The sequence below is a fragment of the Tamandua tetradactyla genome, chromosome 10 (genome assembly GCF_023851605.1).
Source record: "Tamandua tetradactyla isolate mTamTet1 chromosome 10, mTamTet1.pri, whole genome shotgun sequence".
Classification (NCBI taxonomy): Eukaryota; Metazoa; Chordata; class Mammalia; order Pilosa; family Myrmecophagidae; genus Tamandua; species Tamandua tetradactyla.
Window position 1 is genome coordinate 14,426,926 of NC_135336.1, and position 17,785 is coordinate 14,444,710.

General features: G+C 37.1%; 1 protein-coding gene across 5 annotated transcripts in view; it reads right to left on the reverse strand.

Annotated features, from left to right (window-relative positions):
* ATP13A3 (ATPase 13A3) overlaps window positions 1-17,785 on the reverse strand; it is a 134,650-nt gene that overhangs the window by 103,033 nt on the left and 13,832 nt on the right. Inside the window, exon 1 of one of the 5 annotated variants that reach the window (XM_077117911.1) lies at window positions 11,528-12,726. The exons of 3 other annotated variants lie outside the window; for them this stretch is intronic. In XM_077117911.1, coding sequence (XP_076974026.1) covers window positions 11,528-11,587 — 60 coding nt within the window. In that variant the 5' untranslated portion in view covers window positions 11,588-12,726. Of the gene's footprint in view, window positions 1-11,527; window positions 12,727-17,785 lie in introns of those variants that run through there. One more of the 5 variants, XM_077117910.1, reaches the window with a different exon arrangement.

The following is a 17,785-nucleotide window of genomic DNA, read 5'->3' on the forward strand; positions in this document are numbered from 1 at the left end:
CTTCCAAGCCACTTCAGGTGCCGAACCTCCCCCACAGCGAGAGTTTTCCAAAGTTAAAGGACCCACAGCACCTTTTACTGGTGGCACCCACAGATAAACGAGTGCCACGAGCGCCACCTACTGGGCAGGATAAGAAAAACAGAACTCAGAGATTTCACAGAAAAATCTTTCAACCTGTTGGGTCCAACACCCAGGGAAATCTGAATAAATGCCCAGATGCCAGCAGAAGATAATGGATCACGCTCAGAAAATTGAAAATATGGTCCAGTCAAAGGAACAAACCAATAGTTCAAATGAGATACAGGAGCTGAGACAACTAATGCTGAATATACGAACAGAAATGGAAAACTTCTTCAAAAACGAAATCAATAAATTGAGGGAGGACATGAAGAAGACATGGGCTGAACAAAAAGAAGAAATAGAAAATCTGAAAAAACAAATCACAGAACTTATGGAAGTGAAGGACAAAGTAGAAAAGCTGAAAAAACAGTGGATACCTACAATGATAGATTAAAAGAGACAGAAGATAGAATTAGTGATTTGGAGGATGGAACATCTGAATTCCAAAAAGAAACAGAAACTATAGGGAAAAGAATGGAAAAATTTGAACAGGGGATCAGGGAACTGAAGGACAATACGAACTGCACAAATATACATGTTGCGGGTGTCCCAGAAAGAGAAGAGAAGGGAAAAGGAGGAGAAAAACTAATGGAAGAAATTATCACTGAAAATTTCCCAACTCTTATGAAAGACCTAAAATTACAGATCCAAGAAGTGTAGCGCATCCCAAAAAGAACAGACCCAAATAGGCATTCTCCAAGACACTTACTAGTTAGAATGTCAGAGGTCAAAGAGAAAGAGAGGATCTTGAAAGCAGCAAGAGAAAAACAATCCGTCACATACAAGGGAATCCCAATAAGACTATGTGTAGATTTCTCAGCAGAAACCACGGAAGCTAGAAGGCAGTGGGATGATATATTTAAATTACTAAAAGAGAAAAACTGCCAACCAAGACTTCTATATCCAGCAAAATTGTCCTTCAAAAATGAGGGCGAAATTAAAACATTCTCAGACAAAAAGTCACTGAGAGAATTTGTGACCAAGAGACCAGCTCTGCAAGAAATACTAAAGGGAGTACTAGAGTCAGATACGAAAAGACAGAAGACAGAGGTATGGAGAAGAGTGTAGAAAGAAGGAAAATCAGATATGATGTACATAATACAAAAGGCAAAATGGTAGAGGAAAATATTATCCAAACAGTAATAACACTAAATGTTAATGCACTGAATTCCCCAATCAAAAGACATAGACTGGCAGAATGGATTAAAAAACAGGATACTTCTATATGCTGTCTACAAGAAACACATCTTAGACCAAAAGATAAACATAGGTTGAAAGTGAAAGGTTGGGAAAAGATATTTCATGCAAATAACAACCAGAAAAGAGCAGGAGTAGCTATACTAATATTCAACAAATTAGACTTCAAATGTAAAACAGTTAAAAGAGACAAAGAAGGACACTATCTACTAATAAAAGGAACAATTAAACAAGACATAACAATCATAAATATTTATGCACCGAACCGGAATGCCCCTAAATACGTGAGGAATACACTGCAAACACTGAAAAGGGAAATAGACACATATACCATAATAACTGGAGACTTCAATTCACCACTCTCATCAATGGACAGAACATCTAGACAGAGGATCAATAAAGAAATAGAGAATCTAACTATTACTATAAATGAGCTAGACTTAACAGACATTTATAGGACATTACATCCCACAACAGCAGGATACACCTTTTTCTCAAGTGCTCATGGATCATTCTCAAAGATAGACCATATGCTGGGTCACAAAGCAAGTCTCAACAAATTTAAAAAGATTGAAATCATACACAACACTTTCTCAGATCATAAAGGAATGAAGTTGGAAATCAATAATAGGCGGAGTGCCAGAAAATTCACAAATATGTGGAGGCTCAACAACACACTCTTAAACAACGAGTGGGTCAAAGAAGAAATTGCAAGAGAAATTAGTAAATACCTCGAGGCGAATGAAAACAAAAACACAACATATCAAATACTTATGGGACGCAGCAAAGGCAGTGCTAAGAGGGAAATTTATTGCCCTAAATGCCTATATCAGAAAAGAAGAAAAGGCAAAAATTCAGGAATTAACTGTCCACTTGGAAGAACTGGAGAAAGAACAGCAAACTAATTCCAAAGCAAGCAAAAGGAAAGAAATAACAAAGATTAGAGCAGAAATAAATGAAATTGAGAACATGAAAACAATAGAGAAAATCAATAAGACCAGAAGTTGGTTCTATGAGAAAATCAATAAGATTGATAGGCCCTTAGCAAGATTGACAAAAAGAAGAAGAGAGAGGATGCAAATAAATAAGATCAGAAATGGAAGAGGAGACATAACTACTGACCTCACAGAAATAAAGGAGGTAATAACAGGATACTATGAACAACTTAACGCTAATAAATACAACAATTTAGATGAAATGGACGGGGTCCTGGAAAGACATGAACAACCGACTTTGACTCAAGAAGAAATAGATGACCTCAACAAACCAATCACAAGTAAAGAAACTGAATCAGTCATTAAAAAGCTTCCTAAAAAGAAAAGTCCAGGAACAGACGGCTTCACATGTGAATTCTATCAAACATTCCAGAAAGAATTAGTACCAACTCTCCTCAAACTCTTCAAAAAAATCGAAGTGGAGGGAAAGCTACCTAATTCATTCTATGAAGCCAACATCACCCTCATACCAAAACCAGGCAAAGATATTACAAAAAAAGAAAACTACAGACCAATCTCTCTAATGAATATAGATGCAAAAATCCTCAACAAAATTCTAGCAAATCGTATCCAACAACACATTAAAAGAATTATACAACATGACCAAGTAGGATTCATCCCAGGTATGCAAGGATGGTTCAACATAAGAAAATCAATTAATGTAATACACCATATCAACAAATCAAAGCAGAAAAATCACATGATCATCTCAATTGATGAAGAGAAGGCATTTGACAAGATTCAACATCCTTTCCTGTTGAAAACACTTCAAAAGATAGGAATACAAGGGAACTTCCTTAAAATGATAGAGGGAATATATGAAAAACCCACAGCTAATATCATCCTCAATGGGGAAAAATTGAAAACTTTCCCCCTAAGATCAGGAACAAGACAAGGATGTCCACTATCACCACTATTATTCAACATTGTGTTGGAGGTTCTAGTCAGAGCAATTAGACAAGAAAAAGAAATACAAGGCATCAAAACTGGAAAGGAAGAAGTAAAACTATCACTGTTTGCAGATGATATGATACTATACGTCGAAAACCCGGAAAACTCCACAACAAAACTACTAGAGCTAATAAAAGAGTACATAAAGTAGCAGATTACAAGATCAACATTCAAAAATCTGTAGCATTTCTATACACTAGCAATGAACAAGCTGAGGGGGAAATCAAGAAACGAATCCCATTTACAATTGCAACTAAAAGAATAAAATACCTAGGAATAAATTTAACGAAAGAGACAAAAAACCTATACAAAGAAAACTACAAAAAACTGTTACAAGAAATCACAGAAGACCTAAGTAGATGGAAGGGCATACCATGTTCATGGATTGGAAGACTAAATATAGTTAAGATGTCGATTCTACCTAAATTGATTTACAGATTCAATGCAATACCAATCAAAATCCCAACAACTTATTTTTCAGAAACAGAAAAACCAATAAGCAAATTTATCTGGAAGGGCAGGGTGCCCTGAACTGCTAAAAACATCTTGAGGAAAAAAAACAAAGCTGGAGGTCTCAAGCTGCCTGACTTTAAGGCATATTATGAAGCCACAGTGGTCAAAACAGCATGGTATTCGCATAAAGATAGATATATCGACCAATGGAATCGAATAGAGTGCTCAGATATAGACCCTCTCATCTATGGACATTTGATCTTTTTTTTTTTTTAATTTTTTTATTAAAAAATAGAAAAGAAATTAACACAACATTTAGAAATCATTCCATTCTACAAATGCACTCAGTAATTCTTAGTATCATCACATAGATGTATGATCATCATTTCTTAGTACATTTGCATCGATTTAGGAAAAGAACTAGCAAAACAACAGAAAAAGATATAGAATGTTAATATAGAGAAGAGAATTAAAATAATAATACTAATAATATATATATATATAAAAAGGAAAAAGAAAAAAAACAAAAACAAAAGATACAAACACACAAACAAACAAACAAAAAACCATATTTCAGGTGCAGCTTCATTCAGTGTTCCAACCTAGTTACATTACACTTAGGTATTATTGTGCTGTCCATTTTTGAGTTTTTGTATCTAGTCCTGTTGCACAGTCTGTGTCCCTTCAGCTCCAATTACTCATTATCTTACCCTGTTTCTAACTCCTGCTGGTCTCTGTTACCAATGATATATTCCAAGCTGATTCTCGAATGTCGGTTCACATCAGTGGGACCTTACAGTATTTGTCCTTTAGTTTGGGGCTAGACTCACTCAGCATAATGTTCTCTAGGTCCATCCATGTTATTACATGCTTCATAAGTTTAGTCTGTCTTAAAGCTGCATAATATTCCGTCGTAGGTATACGCCACAGTTTGTTTAGCCACTCGTCTGTTGATGAACATTTTGGCTGTTTCCATCTCTTTGCAATTGTAGATAATGCTGCTGTAAACACTGGTGTGCAAATGTCCGTCTGTGTCTTTGCCCTTAAGTCCCTTGAGTAGATACCTAGCAGTGGTATTGCTGGGTCGTAATCCATTCTGCCATTCTATGTCTTTTGATTGGGAAATTCAGTCCATTAACTTTTAGTATTATTACTGTTTGGATAATATTTTCCTCTACCATTTTGCCTTTTGTATTATATATATCATATCTGATTTTCCTTCTTTCTACACTTTACTCCATACCTCTCTCTTCTGTCTTTTCGTATCTGACTCTAGTGCTCCCTTTAGTATTTCTTGCAGAGCTGGTCTCTTGGTCACAAATTCTCTCAGTGACTTTTTGTCTATAAATGTTTTAATTTCTCCTTCATTTTTGAAGGACAATTTTGCTGGATATAGGAATCTTGGTTGGCAGTTTTTCTCTTTTAGTAATTTAAATATATCATCCCACTGTCTTCTAGCTTCCGTGGTTTCTGCTGAGAAATCTACACATAGTCTTATTGGGTTTCCCTTGTATGTGACAGATTGTTTTTCTCTTGCTGCTTTCAAGATCCTCTCTTTCTCTTTGACCTCTGACATTCTAACTAGTAAGTGTCTTGGAGAATGCCTATTTGGGTCTATTCTCTTTGGGGTGCGCTGCACTTCTTGGATCTGCAAATTTAGGTCTTTCATAAGAGTTGGGAAATTTTCAGTGATAATTTCTTCCATTAGTTTTTCTCCTCCTTTTCCCTTCTCTTCTCCTTCTGGGACACCCACAACACGTATATTTGTGCGCTTCATATTGTCATTCAGTTCCCTGATCCCCTGCTCAAGTTTTTCCATTCTTTTCCCTATAGTTTCTGTTTCTTTTTGGAATTCAGATGTTCCATCCTCCAGTTCACTAATTGTAGCTTCTGTCTCTTTAGATCTACCATTGTAGGTATCCATTGTTTTTTCCATTTTTTCTTCTTTGTCCTTCACTCCCATAAGTTCTGTGATTTGTTTTTTCAGATTTTCTATTTCTTCTTTTTGTTCAGCCCATGTCTTCTTCATGTCCTCCCTCAATTTATTGATTTGGTTTTTGAAGAGTTTTTCCATTTCTGTTCGTATATTCAGCATTAGTTGTCTCAGCTCCTGTATCTCATTTGAACTATTGGTTTGTTCCTTTGACTGGGCCATATCTTCAATTTTCCGAGCGTCATCCATTATTTTCTGCTGGTGTCTGGGCATTTGATCAGATTTCCCTGGGTGTGGGACCCGGCTGGTTGAAAGGTTTTTCTGTGAAATCTCTGGGCTCTGTTTTTCTTTTCCTGCCCAGTAGGTGGCGCTCGTGGCGCTCGTCTGTCTGCACGGCAGTCGGCCCGGGAAACCGCGCGTGGAGGGGGGGGTCGCCGGCTGCCGGGGCTTGGGGGAGTGCCGGTCCAAATTGCCCAGCTGGCCCGAGACGCCAAGCGTGACAGGAGGGCCCCGCTATCCAACGTTCCCAGTCAGACCGGGGAGCCACGTGCGTGGAGGGGACCCCAGTCGCCAGCCGCCCCAGCCAGGAAAACGCACGCCCCTCGGGTATCTCACCGCAGCAGATTCTCCCTGCCCGTTCAGCCGTTCCAGAATGGGGTATGCTGTCTTTTTGGTCTCTGTCGTGACTCCGGGAGCTGTTTCGTATTGTTTCTGTTTCTTTAGTTGCTTTTCTGGAGGAGGAACTAAGACCCGCGCGTCTTACTAAGCCGCCATCTTCTCCGGAAGTCTTCGACATTTGATCTTTGATAAGGCAGTCAAGCCAACTCACCTGGGACAGAACAGTCTCTTCAATAAATGGTGCCTAGACAACTGGATATCCATATGTAAAAGAATGAAAGAAGACCCGTATCTCACACCCTATACAAAAGTTAACTCAAAATGGATCAAAGATCTAAACATTAGGTCTAAGACCATAAAACAGTTAGAGGAAAATGTAGGGAGATATTTTATGAAACTTACAATTGGAGGCGGTCTTATGGACCTTAAACCTAAAGCAAGAGCACTGAAGAAGGAAATAAATAAATGGGAGCTCCTCAAAATTAAACACTTTTCTGCATCAAAGAACTTCATCAAGAAAGTAGAAAGACAGCCTACACAATGGGAGACAATATTTGGAAATGACATATCAGATAAAGGTCTAATATCCAGAATTTATAAAGAGATTGTCCAACTCAACAACAAAAAGACAGCCAAACCAATTACAAAATGGGAAAAAGACTTGAACAGACACCTCTCAGAAGAGGAAATACAAATGGCCAAAAGGCACATGAAGAGATGCTCAATGTCCCTGGCCATTAGAGAAATGCAAATCAAAACCACAATGAGATATCATCTCACACCCACCAGAATGGCCATTATCAACAAAACAGAAAATGACAAGTGCTGGAGAGGATGCGGAGAAAGAGGCACACTTGTTGGTGGGAATGTCAAATGGTGCAACCACTGTGGAAGGCAGTTTGGCGGTTCCTCAAAAAGCTGAATATAGAATTGCCATACGACCCAGCAATACCATTGCTAGGTATCTACTCAAAGGACTTAAGGGCAAAGACACAAACGGACATTTGCACACCAATGTTTATAGCAGCGTTATTTACAATTGCAAAGAGATGGAAACAGCCAAAATGTCCATCAACAGATGAGTGGCTAAACAAACTGTGGTATATACATACGATGGAATATTATGCAGCTTTAAGACAGAATAAATTTATGAAGCATGTAATAACATGGATGGACCTAGAGAACATTATGCTGAGTGAGTCTAGCCAAAAACTAAAGGACAAATACTGTATGGTCCCACTAATGCGAACCGACATTCGAGAATAAACTTGGAAGATGTCATTGGTAACAGAGTCCAGCAGGAGTTAGAAACAGGGTAAGATAATGGGTAATTGGAGCTGAAGGGATACAGACTGTGCAACAGGACTAGATACAAAAACTCAAAAATGGACAGCACAATAATACCTAATTGTAAAGTAATCATGTTAAAACACTGAATGACGCTGCATCTGAGCTATAGGTTTTTTTTTGGTCTGTCTTTTTTTTTCTTTTTCTTTTTCCTTTTCTTTTTTTTTTACTATTATTATTTTTATTTTTTTCTCTATATTAACATTCTATATCTTTTTCTGTTGTTTTGCTAGTTCTTTTCCTAAATCAATGCAAATGTACTAAGAAATGATGATCATGCATCTATGTGATGATGTTAAGAATTACTGAGTGCATTTGTAGAATGGAATGATTTCTAAATGTTGTGTTAATTTTTTTTTCTTTAATTAATAAAAAAAAAAAGAGAAATGAGACAATATAAAGTTTCAGTGCCTGAGAAATTTCAAGCAGAGTCGACAGGTTATTCTTATGCATTATACAGGTATCCCTTTTTAGTTTATGGTATATTGGAGTGGCTGGAGGGAAGTACTTGAAATCGTTGGGCTGTGTTCCAGTAGCCTTGATTCTTGAAGATGATTGTATAACGAAATAGCTTTTACAATGTGACTGTGTGATAGTGAAAACCTTGTGTCTGATGCTCCTTTTATCCAGGGTATGGACAGATGAGTAAAAAATATGGATAATAAGTAAATAAATTATAGGGGAAGAAGGGGTAAAATAAATTGGGTAGATTGCAATACTATTGGTCAATGAGAGGGAGGAGTAGAGGGTATGTGATGTATGAGGTTTTTTTAAAATTTTTATAACTTTTCCTGGAGTGATGTGAATGTTCTAAAAATGATCTTGGTGATGAATACACAACTATGTGACGATATTGTGAGCCACTGATTTTACACCATGTATGGACTGTATGTGTGTGAAGATTTGTCATATAAATATTTAAAAAATAAATAAATAAAAAATAACCTAAGTAAAAATAAAAATATAAAAATAACCTAAGTGGCAAATTTTTGATTCCACAGGGTTCCATGCACTAGAGTAACTTTTCAGAAACCTACAACCTCCAGATAGGTCCCTTGTTCAGATAAATCCTGAAACCTAGAAGGCCCAGAGCATCAGATAATTCCACCTCCCTACCCCATATTAGTGACAGACCCTTTCAATATGGAAAAGTTAGAATGTCTATAACCCAAACACCCCAAAAGAGAGAGATGGAAAGATCAAAGATGATGGTGGAGTTATACAGTGAAGATAGGATTTAACAAATGAATATGAATGCTGAGTCATTAAATTGGTATCTCTTTTAGTCTCCAGTATCTTAGAGCAGCTAGAAGTAAAAACCTAAAATTGTGGAATTCTAACCCATGTCAAACTCTGAAATACGTTCTACAATTAATTGTGGTGCTGTGCTTTGAAATTTATAGCTTATACATATGTTTTTTTCACAAAAAATGAAGGAAAAAAAGTCAATTGTGATGATAAAAAAAATACTGAGAGGATCATTTGGTTGCCCATGACAAACTCTGGAATCTGTCCTGTAACTACCTACCTGTTGAAGAGTGCTTTGAAAACCATTGCTTTTTTATTTCTTTGCTTTGTATATATGTTATACTACACAATAAAAAAGTTAAAATAATAATAACAATAACCTAAGTAAAGGGAAAGAGGGTAAGGAACAGGAGGAAGACATAGGATAAGTAAGGGGAGGAGAGGGGGGTGTTAAACAGGAAGCGATAAAGAGGGAAAGAACAAGATAGGCAAACTTTTCAGAAAATTAAACTTTCAAGTCTTCAAGAATTTTACGTGTAGATTCCAGATATGTACATGCTCCTTATTATCAGCAAACCATAAAAATAATTTTTTTTTCATTATTTCAGCATGGTTCACTTATATTGCTGCATTATACTTGCAAGAAAATAAAATTAGCTTCATTTCATGATCTATACTGTAGCATGGTTCACATTTCACTCTTCCAGACTGTGATTTAAAGACCAACCACAAAGCAGCACAAAATCAATAGGAAACTGTTCTGTACAAAAGTACAATCTCTGCAAATTTATCATTGTAACAGAGAGCCAGTTATTTTTAAACTACTTAAATTTGTGTTTTTTCCACTTTGCTCCTTTTCCCCAATTTGATTCAGCATAGAAAGGCAGTACAGAGTCCTTAACATTCATATTCAACAAATATTTCAAAAACACAGCAATATAAATTGTCACTGAAGAAGATAATGACCTTACAATACAACCATCATAAAGCTATTAACTTCCAAATATCTTATGGTCATACTTGTAATCCAGCATTTAAAAAATAAAAAATCAAGGTATTTGGTAATATATAAGCTACAATAATTTTAACTGCTATCTGTACAAGGATTTTGTTTACAAAACAGGTATTACCTACTTCACTCAGTATTGTTTTCCCAAAAACAAGAAAAATAATCTTCACTTAAGCAAGATTAGCATTTTTCATTTTTTCCTAAAAAGTAAATATGGAGAGACTTTACATCAAAAAGTCTTACCCTCAAATTAAGGAATGACACATAGGCCCCATCTTATAAGGAGATATTTTCCAAAAATTCATTTGAAAACTAACTGCTGCTCTAAAACCTATTCAGATCCGAAGATGACCCGCAAATATTCTTTATTACCTCCCACGATGCTGCTGATTGCAGTTCACTAGCCTAGCCATAGGACAGGAGGCCACGTTACCAAACCTCCACTTCCTCTGCCCTCTTCTCAATTACTAATATTCCCCAAGCATCTCTCTTTATGACAATCTCTCCAGGATCCAAAGATGCTACTACTGGACCATCTAGAGCAGCAACTGCAAATCAGCATTTTCAGCTCTGACCACTGACCTCCAGACCCACAGACTCAACCATCTATTACACCTTTTTGCAGGAGGGTAAAATTCAATTTTTTATCTTTCTTCTAAAACCTCCCCCACTACTATCACTACCACCACCAATTCCCTCTACTCCTTTAATGACTAAGATTTGCCTTAAAAACTATGCCAGACAGCATGGGATATGATTCCCAGGGATGAGTCTGGCCCTGGCACCATAGGATCTACAATACCTTCCTGACCTAAAATGGGTCAAGAAGTGTAACAAATAAGGTATCAGTGGCTGAGAGAGTTCAAATAGAATCGAGTGGCTAATCTGGAGATCACTCTTATGCAGGCTTCAACTAGATATTGCTATTATCATGGTTTGCCAAACACCAACCAAAACCATTCCTGCCAACCCTAAAGAACACCTAGGACTCTGAGGAGCTACAAAAGCTCCATGTGCTATGATTACTTTCCAGAAACCTACAATCTTCAAATGGGTTCTAGGACAGGTAACTCCTGAAACCCAGAGGGACCAGCCTCACCAGAATATTAACTATTTTTATCCCCCATCCCATATTATCAACAGCCCTTTCCAACATGAAAAAGTTAAAATGGACATAGCCCAAATAACCCTAAAGAGAGGGGGAAAGATCAAAAGAGAAGGTAGAGTTACAACAGAGAAGATAAGATTTAACAAATGAGAATGGACTGCTGAATCATTATATTGATATTTCTTTTGGAGTAGCTAGAAGGAAAAACCTAAAATTGTGGAACTGTACCCCATACCAAACTCTGAAATCTGTTCTACAACCAACTGTCATGTGCTGTGAAATACACTGCTTTTTTGTATATGTTATTTTCCACAATTAAAAAAAAAAAAGACACACCAGGAATAGGAACTTTCCTAAACTCCTTCCTATTACTCACCTTAGGTTAGTTTGCAAACTGCCAGAATGCGATATACCAGAACTGGAGGGGCTTTTAAAAAGGGAAATTTAATAAGTTACAAATCTACAGTTCTAAGCCTATAAATATGTCCAAACTAAAGCATCCAGGGCAAGATATGTTAACTTAAAGAAGGTCAATGAGTCAAGAACACCTCTGTCAGCTGGGTAGTTACGTGACTGGTATCTGCTGGTCCCTGGCTCCTGGGCTCCATTACTTTCAGCCTCTGTTCCTGTGGGGGTTCCTCACTTTGCTTCTCTGAGGTTGGCTTTCATCTCTTGGCTTCCCTTGGCTCTCTCCAGGTTCTGCTTTAACATTTCATGGTGATGTCTGATGGGCTCCAAGCATCTTAAAGCATTCATGTCTCTGAGATTTTGCTCATTTGTCCAGAGTGATGCCCCGAAAAATCCTAGAGTGATTTGAACAGTGAATAAAAATGTATTTGCGAAGTCCCCTTCAGGGAATGGTGAGAAATGGGGAAAATTCAACTTTCCCAAGTTGAATTCTTGAAATTCTCACAAGCAGTGCAGACAATCAAAGCTCTAGGCTGAGCTCCCAATTTTGGGGTTTGTTCATATGAAACTTAACCCCACAAAGGATAGGTCAAGATTACTTAAAATTAGGCCTAAGAAGAGTCGCCCCCAAAGAGAACCTCTTTTGTTGCTCAGATGCGGCCTCTCTCTCCAGCCAACACAACAAGCAAACTCACCACCCTCCCCTGTCTACATGGGACATGATTCCCAGGGGTGTCGACCTTCCTGGTAACGTGGGACAGAAATCCTGGAATGAGCTGAGACTCAGCATCAAGGGACAGAGAAAACCCCTACAATGCGCTGAGACTCAGCATCAGGGGATTGAGAAAATCTTCTCGACCAACAGGGGGAAGAGTAAAATGAGACAAAGTAAAGTGTCAATGGCTGAGAGATTCCAAACAGAGTCGAGAGGTTATCCTGGAGGTTATTCTTACGCATTAAATAGATATCACATTGTTAGTCAAGATGTGGTGGAGAGGCTGGAGGGAACTGCCTGAAAATGCGGAGCTGTGTTCCAGTAGCCATGTTTCTTGAAGATGATTATATAATGATATAGCTTTCACAAAGTGACTATGAAAACCTTGTGTCTGATACTCCTTTTATCTACCTTATTAACAGACGAGTAAAGCATATGGAATAAAGATGAATAATAGGGGGAACAAATGTTAAAATAAATTTAGAGTGAAATGCTGGTGATCGGTGAGGGGGAGGGGTGGGGGTATGGGATGTATGAATTTTTTTCTGTTTTCTTTATATTTCTTTTTCTGAATAGATGTAAATGTTTCAAGAAATGATTCTGATGATGAATATGCAATTATGTGATGATATTGTGAATTACTGGTTATATATATAGAACAGAATGATAAAAAATTACGAATGTTTGTGTTTGGTGTTTTTCGGTATTTTAAAAAAAATTTTTTTAATTAATTTTTAAAACAAGTCAGAATGTTGGGGGAAAAAAAAAAGCATTCATGTCTCTGCTCTCTGAAGCAACTGTTCTCCAAGCGTCAGCATGTAACTCACTGTCGGTCCTGTGGCTTTAGTTGTTTCTGTCATTTCTGGCTCTCCCAAATGTTTCCTCTTTTAAAGGATTCCAGTAAAATAATCAAAATCCAACTGGAATGGAGGAAGTCACAACTCCATCTAACCAAAGAGCTATACCTACAACTGAGTGTGTCACATCCTTTCAGAGACAATCCAATCAAAAGTTCCTACCCTACAGTATTGAATTAGGATTAGAAGAAACTGCTGCCACAAGATAGGATAAGGATTAAAACATGGCTTTTCTGGGGTATAAAAACCAGCACTTCCTTTTATCTACCTTGTCAACAAAGGAGTAGAACATATGGAATAAAAATTAATAATAGGGGGAACAAATGCTAAAATAAATTTAGTTTGAAATGCTAGTGATAAATGAAAGCGAGTGGTAAGGGGTATGGTAGGTATAATCTTTTTTTTTTTCTTTCCTGTATTCGTTTTATTTCTTTTTCTATTGTCTTTTTATTTCTTTTTCTGAATTAATGCAAATGTTCTAAGAAATGAATATGCAACTAAGTGATGATATTGTGAATTACTGATCATATATGTCGGTGTTTTATTTGGTTTGTTAAATTTTTTTAAATTAATAAATAAATTTAAAAAAAAAAAAAAAAACAGCACACCTTCTATATCTAACCGGGCCTAATTCTTATTTCTGCCTTCCTGAAATCCACCTTACCATGCCCTTTCTCTACTGTCACTGCCTTAATTCAGATCCCGATCCCCTCTCTGATCTCCCTCAATCAAATCAACATACAAACCAGATATGTCCATTTCTCATTAAAATTTCCATTGCCTGTTAGCACCATCTCCTAAAATGGAAAATCAATGCCTAAAAAAAAAAAACCAAAAAAAAAAACTTAAGGCACCACCTGTTCATATAAATTAAAGATATACTGGGTTAAAATTAAGCAGGTCTTCTCTGTAGCAAGGCTTCTTAAACTTTTATAATACACAATATTCTACATATTTCTCTACTACAGGGAACTGGACTCCAAGGGCAAAGTCAAAACTAATTACAAGAGAGCAAGATCCCTCAGAATCTGGCCTTACCTAGTTGTTAACGACATCTGCCTTTCACCAATGGCAATCATCAGCCCCTGTAAGACCTTATATCCCAACTATATAGAATACAATTTGTAGTTCCCCAACAAGTTCTACTGTTTCCTGGCTCCATTCCTTTTACACTGTTCCTTCTGTCAAGAATATGCTTCCATCACTTAGCCTGACTGGAGTTTCTACTTGTCCTTCAAGACCCAGTACAAGTATCTTCTCTAAGTCTTCTGTGGTTATTCCTTCTACCTCTCAGCAGGACTCCTCCCATTTTTGTCCACCTCTATACTGAATGTGTCAGAGCATTTGTCTCACAAGACTGCAATGAGACTAAAAATTTCAAAGGTTGGGATATCAAGTCAGCACCAGGCAATGTAGCTGAATGAATGAGACAAGGCAAGACCTGGGAAACTAGGGGAGTGGAATACTTCCTCTTTCTCTGAGCAAAATTTTACAACAGGTAAGTTTTGTCTCTGGCATGCTCCACATCCAATCCCCATGATCCTTTCCCAGCTCTCCCATATCTTCTTCCCAGGATCCAGGGACCTCATACAACCCTACAAATACCCACCTCCACCACAGCACTATGTTCTTGACTATTATCTACTTTCTCTTCTTAATCAAGAGTCATATTATCACAGAAATTAATAAGTAAATGGGGGACAGCTCCTCAAAGCTCATAAACCTAAGAAGAATCTCTAAGTAGCAAAGTAAATACAGAAATATGGAGAAGGTGTAAGAAGTGGGAATTGCAGCTTGATGATTCAAAGATGCAGGCCCTATATTAGTCTGGGAGTCTCTTCCTAGTTGAGCTGCTCTGAAATGTTCCCATTTCTTTAGTTTACCCACTCCTGCAGAGTAGCAGCAGTGGGCTACTGGGAAAGATAAGACAGCACAGGGACAAACAGCAATCCTATTTGTGCAGGTTTGAAGCTTTAGGTACCCCAGAAAAGCCATGTCCTTTAATCCTATTCGATATTGCTGTATGGGATCTTTCTGATTATTTTCATGGAGATGTGACCCACACAATTGTAACTTTTGGTAACTTTTGATTAGATGGTTTCCATGGAGATGTCTCTCCACCCATTCAAGGTGGGTTGTTTACTGGAGTCCTTCAAAAGGGAACCATTTTGGAAGAAGCTTTATGAGCCACTAGAACCAACACAGCCACTGCCGCCAGAGATCTCTGGAGCAGAAGGAAAATGCCCCTGGGAAAGCCTTATGAAATGAGGAGAGAAAGCTAGCAAACATCACCATATGCCCTCCCAGCTGAGAGAGAAACCCCAAACATCATCAGCCTTCTTGAGCCAAGGTATCTTTCCATGGATGCCTTGGATTGGACATTTTTATAATCTTGCCTCAATTTGGAGCCTGGCTAGCCAGCACAGCAGGCCAGAACTGTAACTGGCAACTTAATAAACTCCCCTTTCTAAAAGCCATTCTGTTTCTGGCATATAGCATTCTGGCAGATTTTTTTTTTGCATGGGCAGGCACCAGGAATCGAACCCAGGTCTCCGGCATGGCAGGTGAGAACTCTGCCACTGAGCCACCATGGCCCATACCTGGCAGCTTTTCACAAACTAGAACACTACGGCTCACCCATTCTTCTTGGGCTCAAGTTTTGTTTACTTATTTTATTTAGGGACCACTTACAGTCAATTTTTCATTATTATGGACAGAAAGTCCCATCAATATGGTCACCAATGAACTTAAAACATATACAGTACCTTTATTCTAGCCAAACAGTAACAGGAAATATAACCCCAGACCATTACTTGATTTGGGAAAAAGCAAATTAATTAAGATCAAGATGTGACCTAATCATACCAATATTTCAAAATAAATCTGTAAATACTAAATTAGTATTCCAGCAAAAATCATTATAGTGTATTAGAATGCCAAATTTCATAAAACTTCATTGTTAAAATGTCTGCCTTCTACCATGTGCCAAACACTATGCTAAAGGCTGGACATTACAAAAATTAAATTTCTAACCTTAATAAATCCAGTTCTCATAGGCCAGACAGATAAGCAAGCAAAGTTATATCAAACAAAATAGTTGAATCCTGCAATGAAGTATCATGGGAGTAATGGGAGGAAAGGGGGCAGGGAGGAAAGGGGAAAGGAAAACTAAAGGGACAAGCATAATTCAGGTAATACAATAATTAGTAACTGCCACAAGCTTTCTTTTTTCTTTTTTTTTTTTTGCATGGGCAGGCTCCAGGAATCAAACCTGGGTCGCCAGCACAGCAGGGAAGAACTCTGCCACTGAGCCACTGCTGTCCAGTCAATTACTACAGCTTTTAATAGCATATAAGAAAGGGTCATTCACTCTGGACTGTACTAAAGGAGAAAGAATTCAAGGAAAAACACATGAAAATAATTCTGAACCTGACTAAATTAAGCAGTTAATTCTAATCTTCTCATCAAAATTGAACAGAAAACAACCATGAGTTAGAGCTCAAAATTTCTTCAACCAAATCTAAGGCAGTAAGGATAACTGCAAACAGTGTATTTTCCAAAACACCCATGAAATAAAAATATTTTAATCGAGAATTTGCTAGTTTGTCTAGTCTTTCAAACAGCTTAGTACTCTAGACAAAATTACACTAGTTATCTGTAGTACTTTACATTTTACCTAGTAAACTGAATCACTATTATAATTAGCATATAAATATGGAAAAACTATAAGAGGAAAATATTAGCAAAAGAGAAACTTTAGGAAATTATGGACAAAAGTAAATTTTAAATGAGTTTAGAAAACAGATGCATAAGGAAGCTAAGCATAACTAGAGATGGATGAAAAATCTTGTATGAAGAATCAGTGACCCATAGTTAAAGAAATCAATCCAAGAACCACAGAAGTAAAATAAAATTTAAAGTCCTCTTAAAAAAAGACATAAACATCTCACTAATCTGTGTTTTAAAAAATAAGGAACATAAAACCTGATTAAAGAAACAAAATTAAGCACTTTTTAATTTTCTAATGTGACTAAAGGAAATAATGGGTAACAGTAAAAAAATAAAAATAAAAAAAAAAGAGAGAATGGGAGCAGTAGCAGTTGGAAGACTGACAATTATAAACTAGAGACTCAAAGAAAAAGACAGATATATAAAATGCACATTAGATATGCTATAGCCAATAATTAATAGGAAGACATCAACAGTACCACAGCACTACCAGGGGCAACTAAGTGGGGCTGAGGGACAAGTAGTTTTGATTTGATAGTTGGTGACGTGTTTGCCAGTTCTTTGTCATTATGGAACAATGAAAATGGTCGAAAATTGAGAGTGCTGCTGACTGTACAACCACAAGGATACTGTAAGACATTATTTATTTATTTTAGACAGTATCCATGATGCCCTACAGATGGAGGGAGCCAAAGAAGAAGCACATGGCAAATGGTGATACATATATATGATGAATACAGTGAGGCTACAAAAAGGAAAAACATCAAGAGGTACTCAATGAACTGAATAAATCTTAGGGACAATGTGTTATGCAAAATAAGTCAGAAACAAAATAACAAATATGCTAAGGTGTCTCTCAGAAAATACTTAAAAGAAAAAGGAAGCCTTGACTGTAAGCCCTTATAGCAGCCACATTTAATATGAAGTTGTAAATGTATTTCTAGATTCTGAGATGCTGAGCTTTATGGATCAGATAGTATCTTCCTGGAACTTAGAGTAATCTGTGACACCTAAGACCCATAAATGGAGTGCTGCAGTATATATACTATTTTTCACAAAAAAGAAAAAAATTTTTTTTTAATTTATCATGACAATAA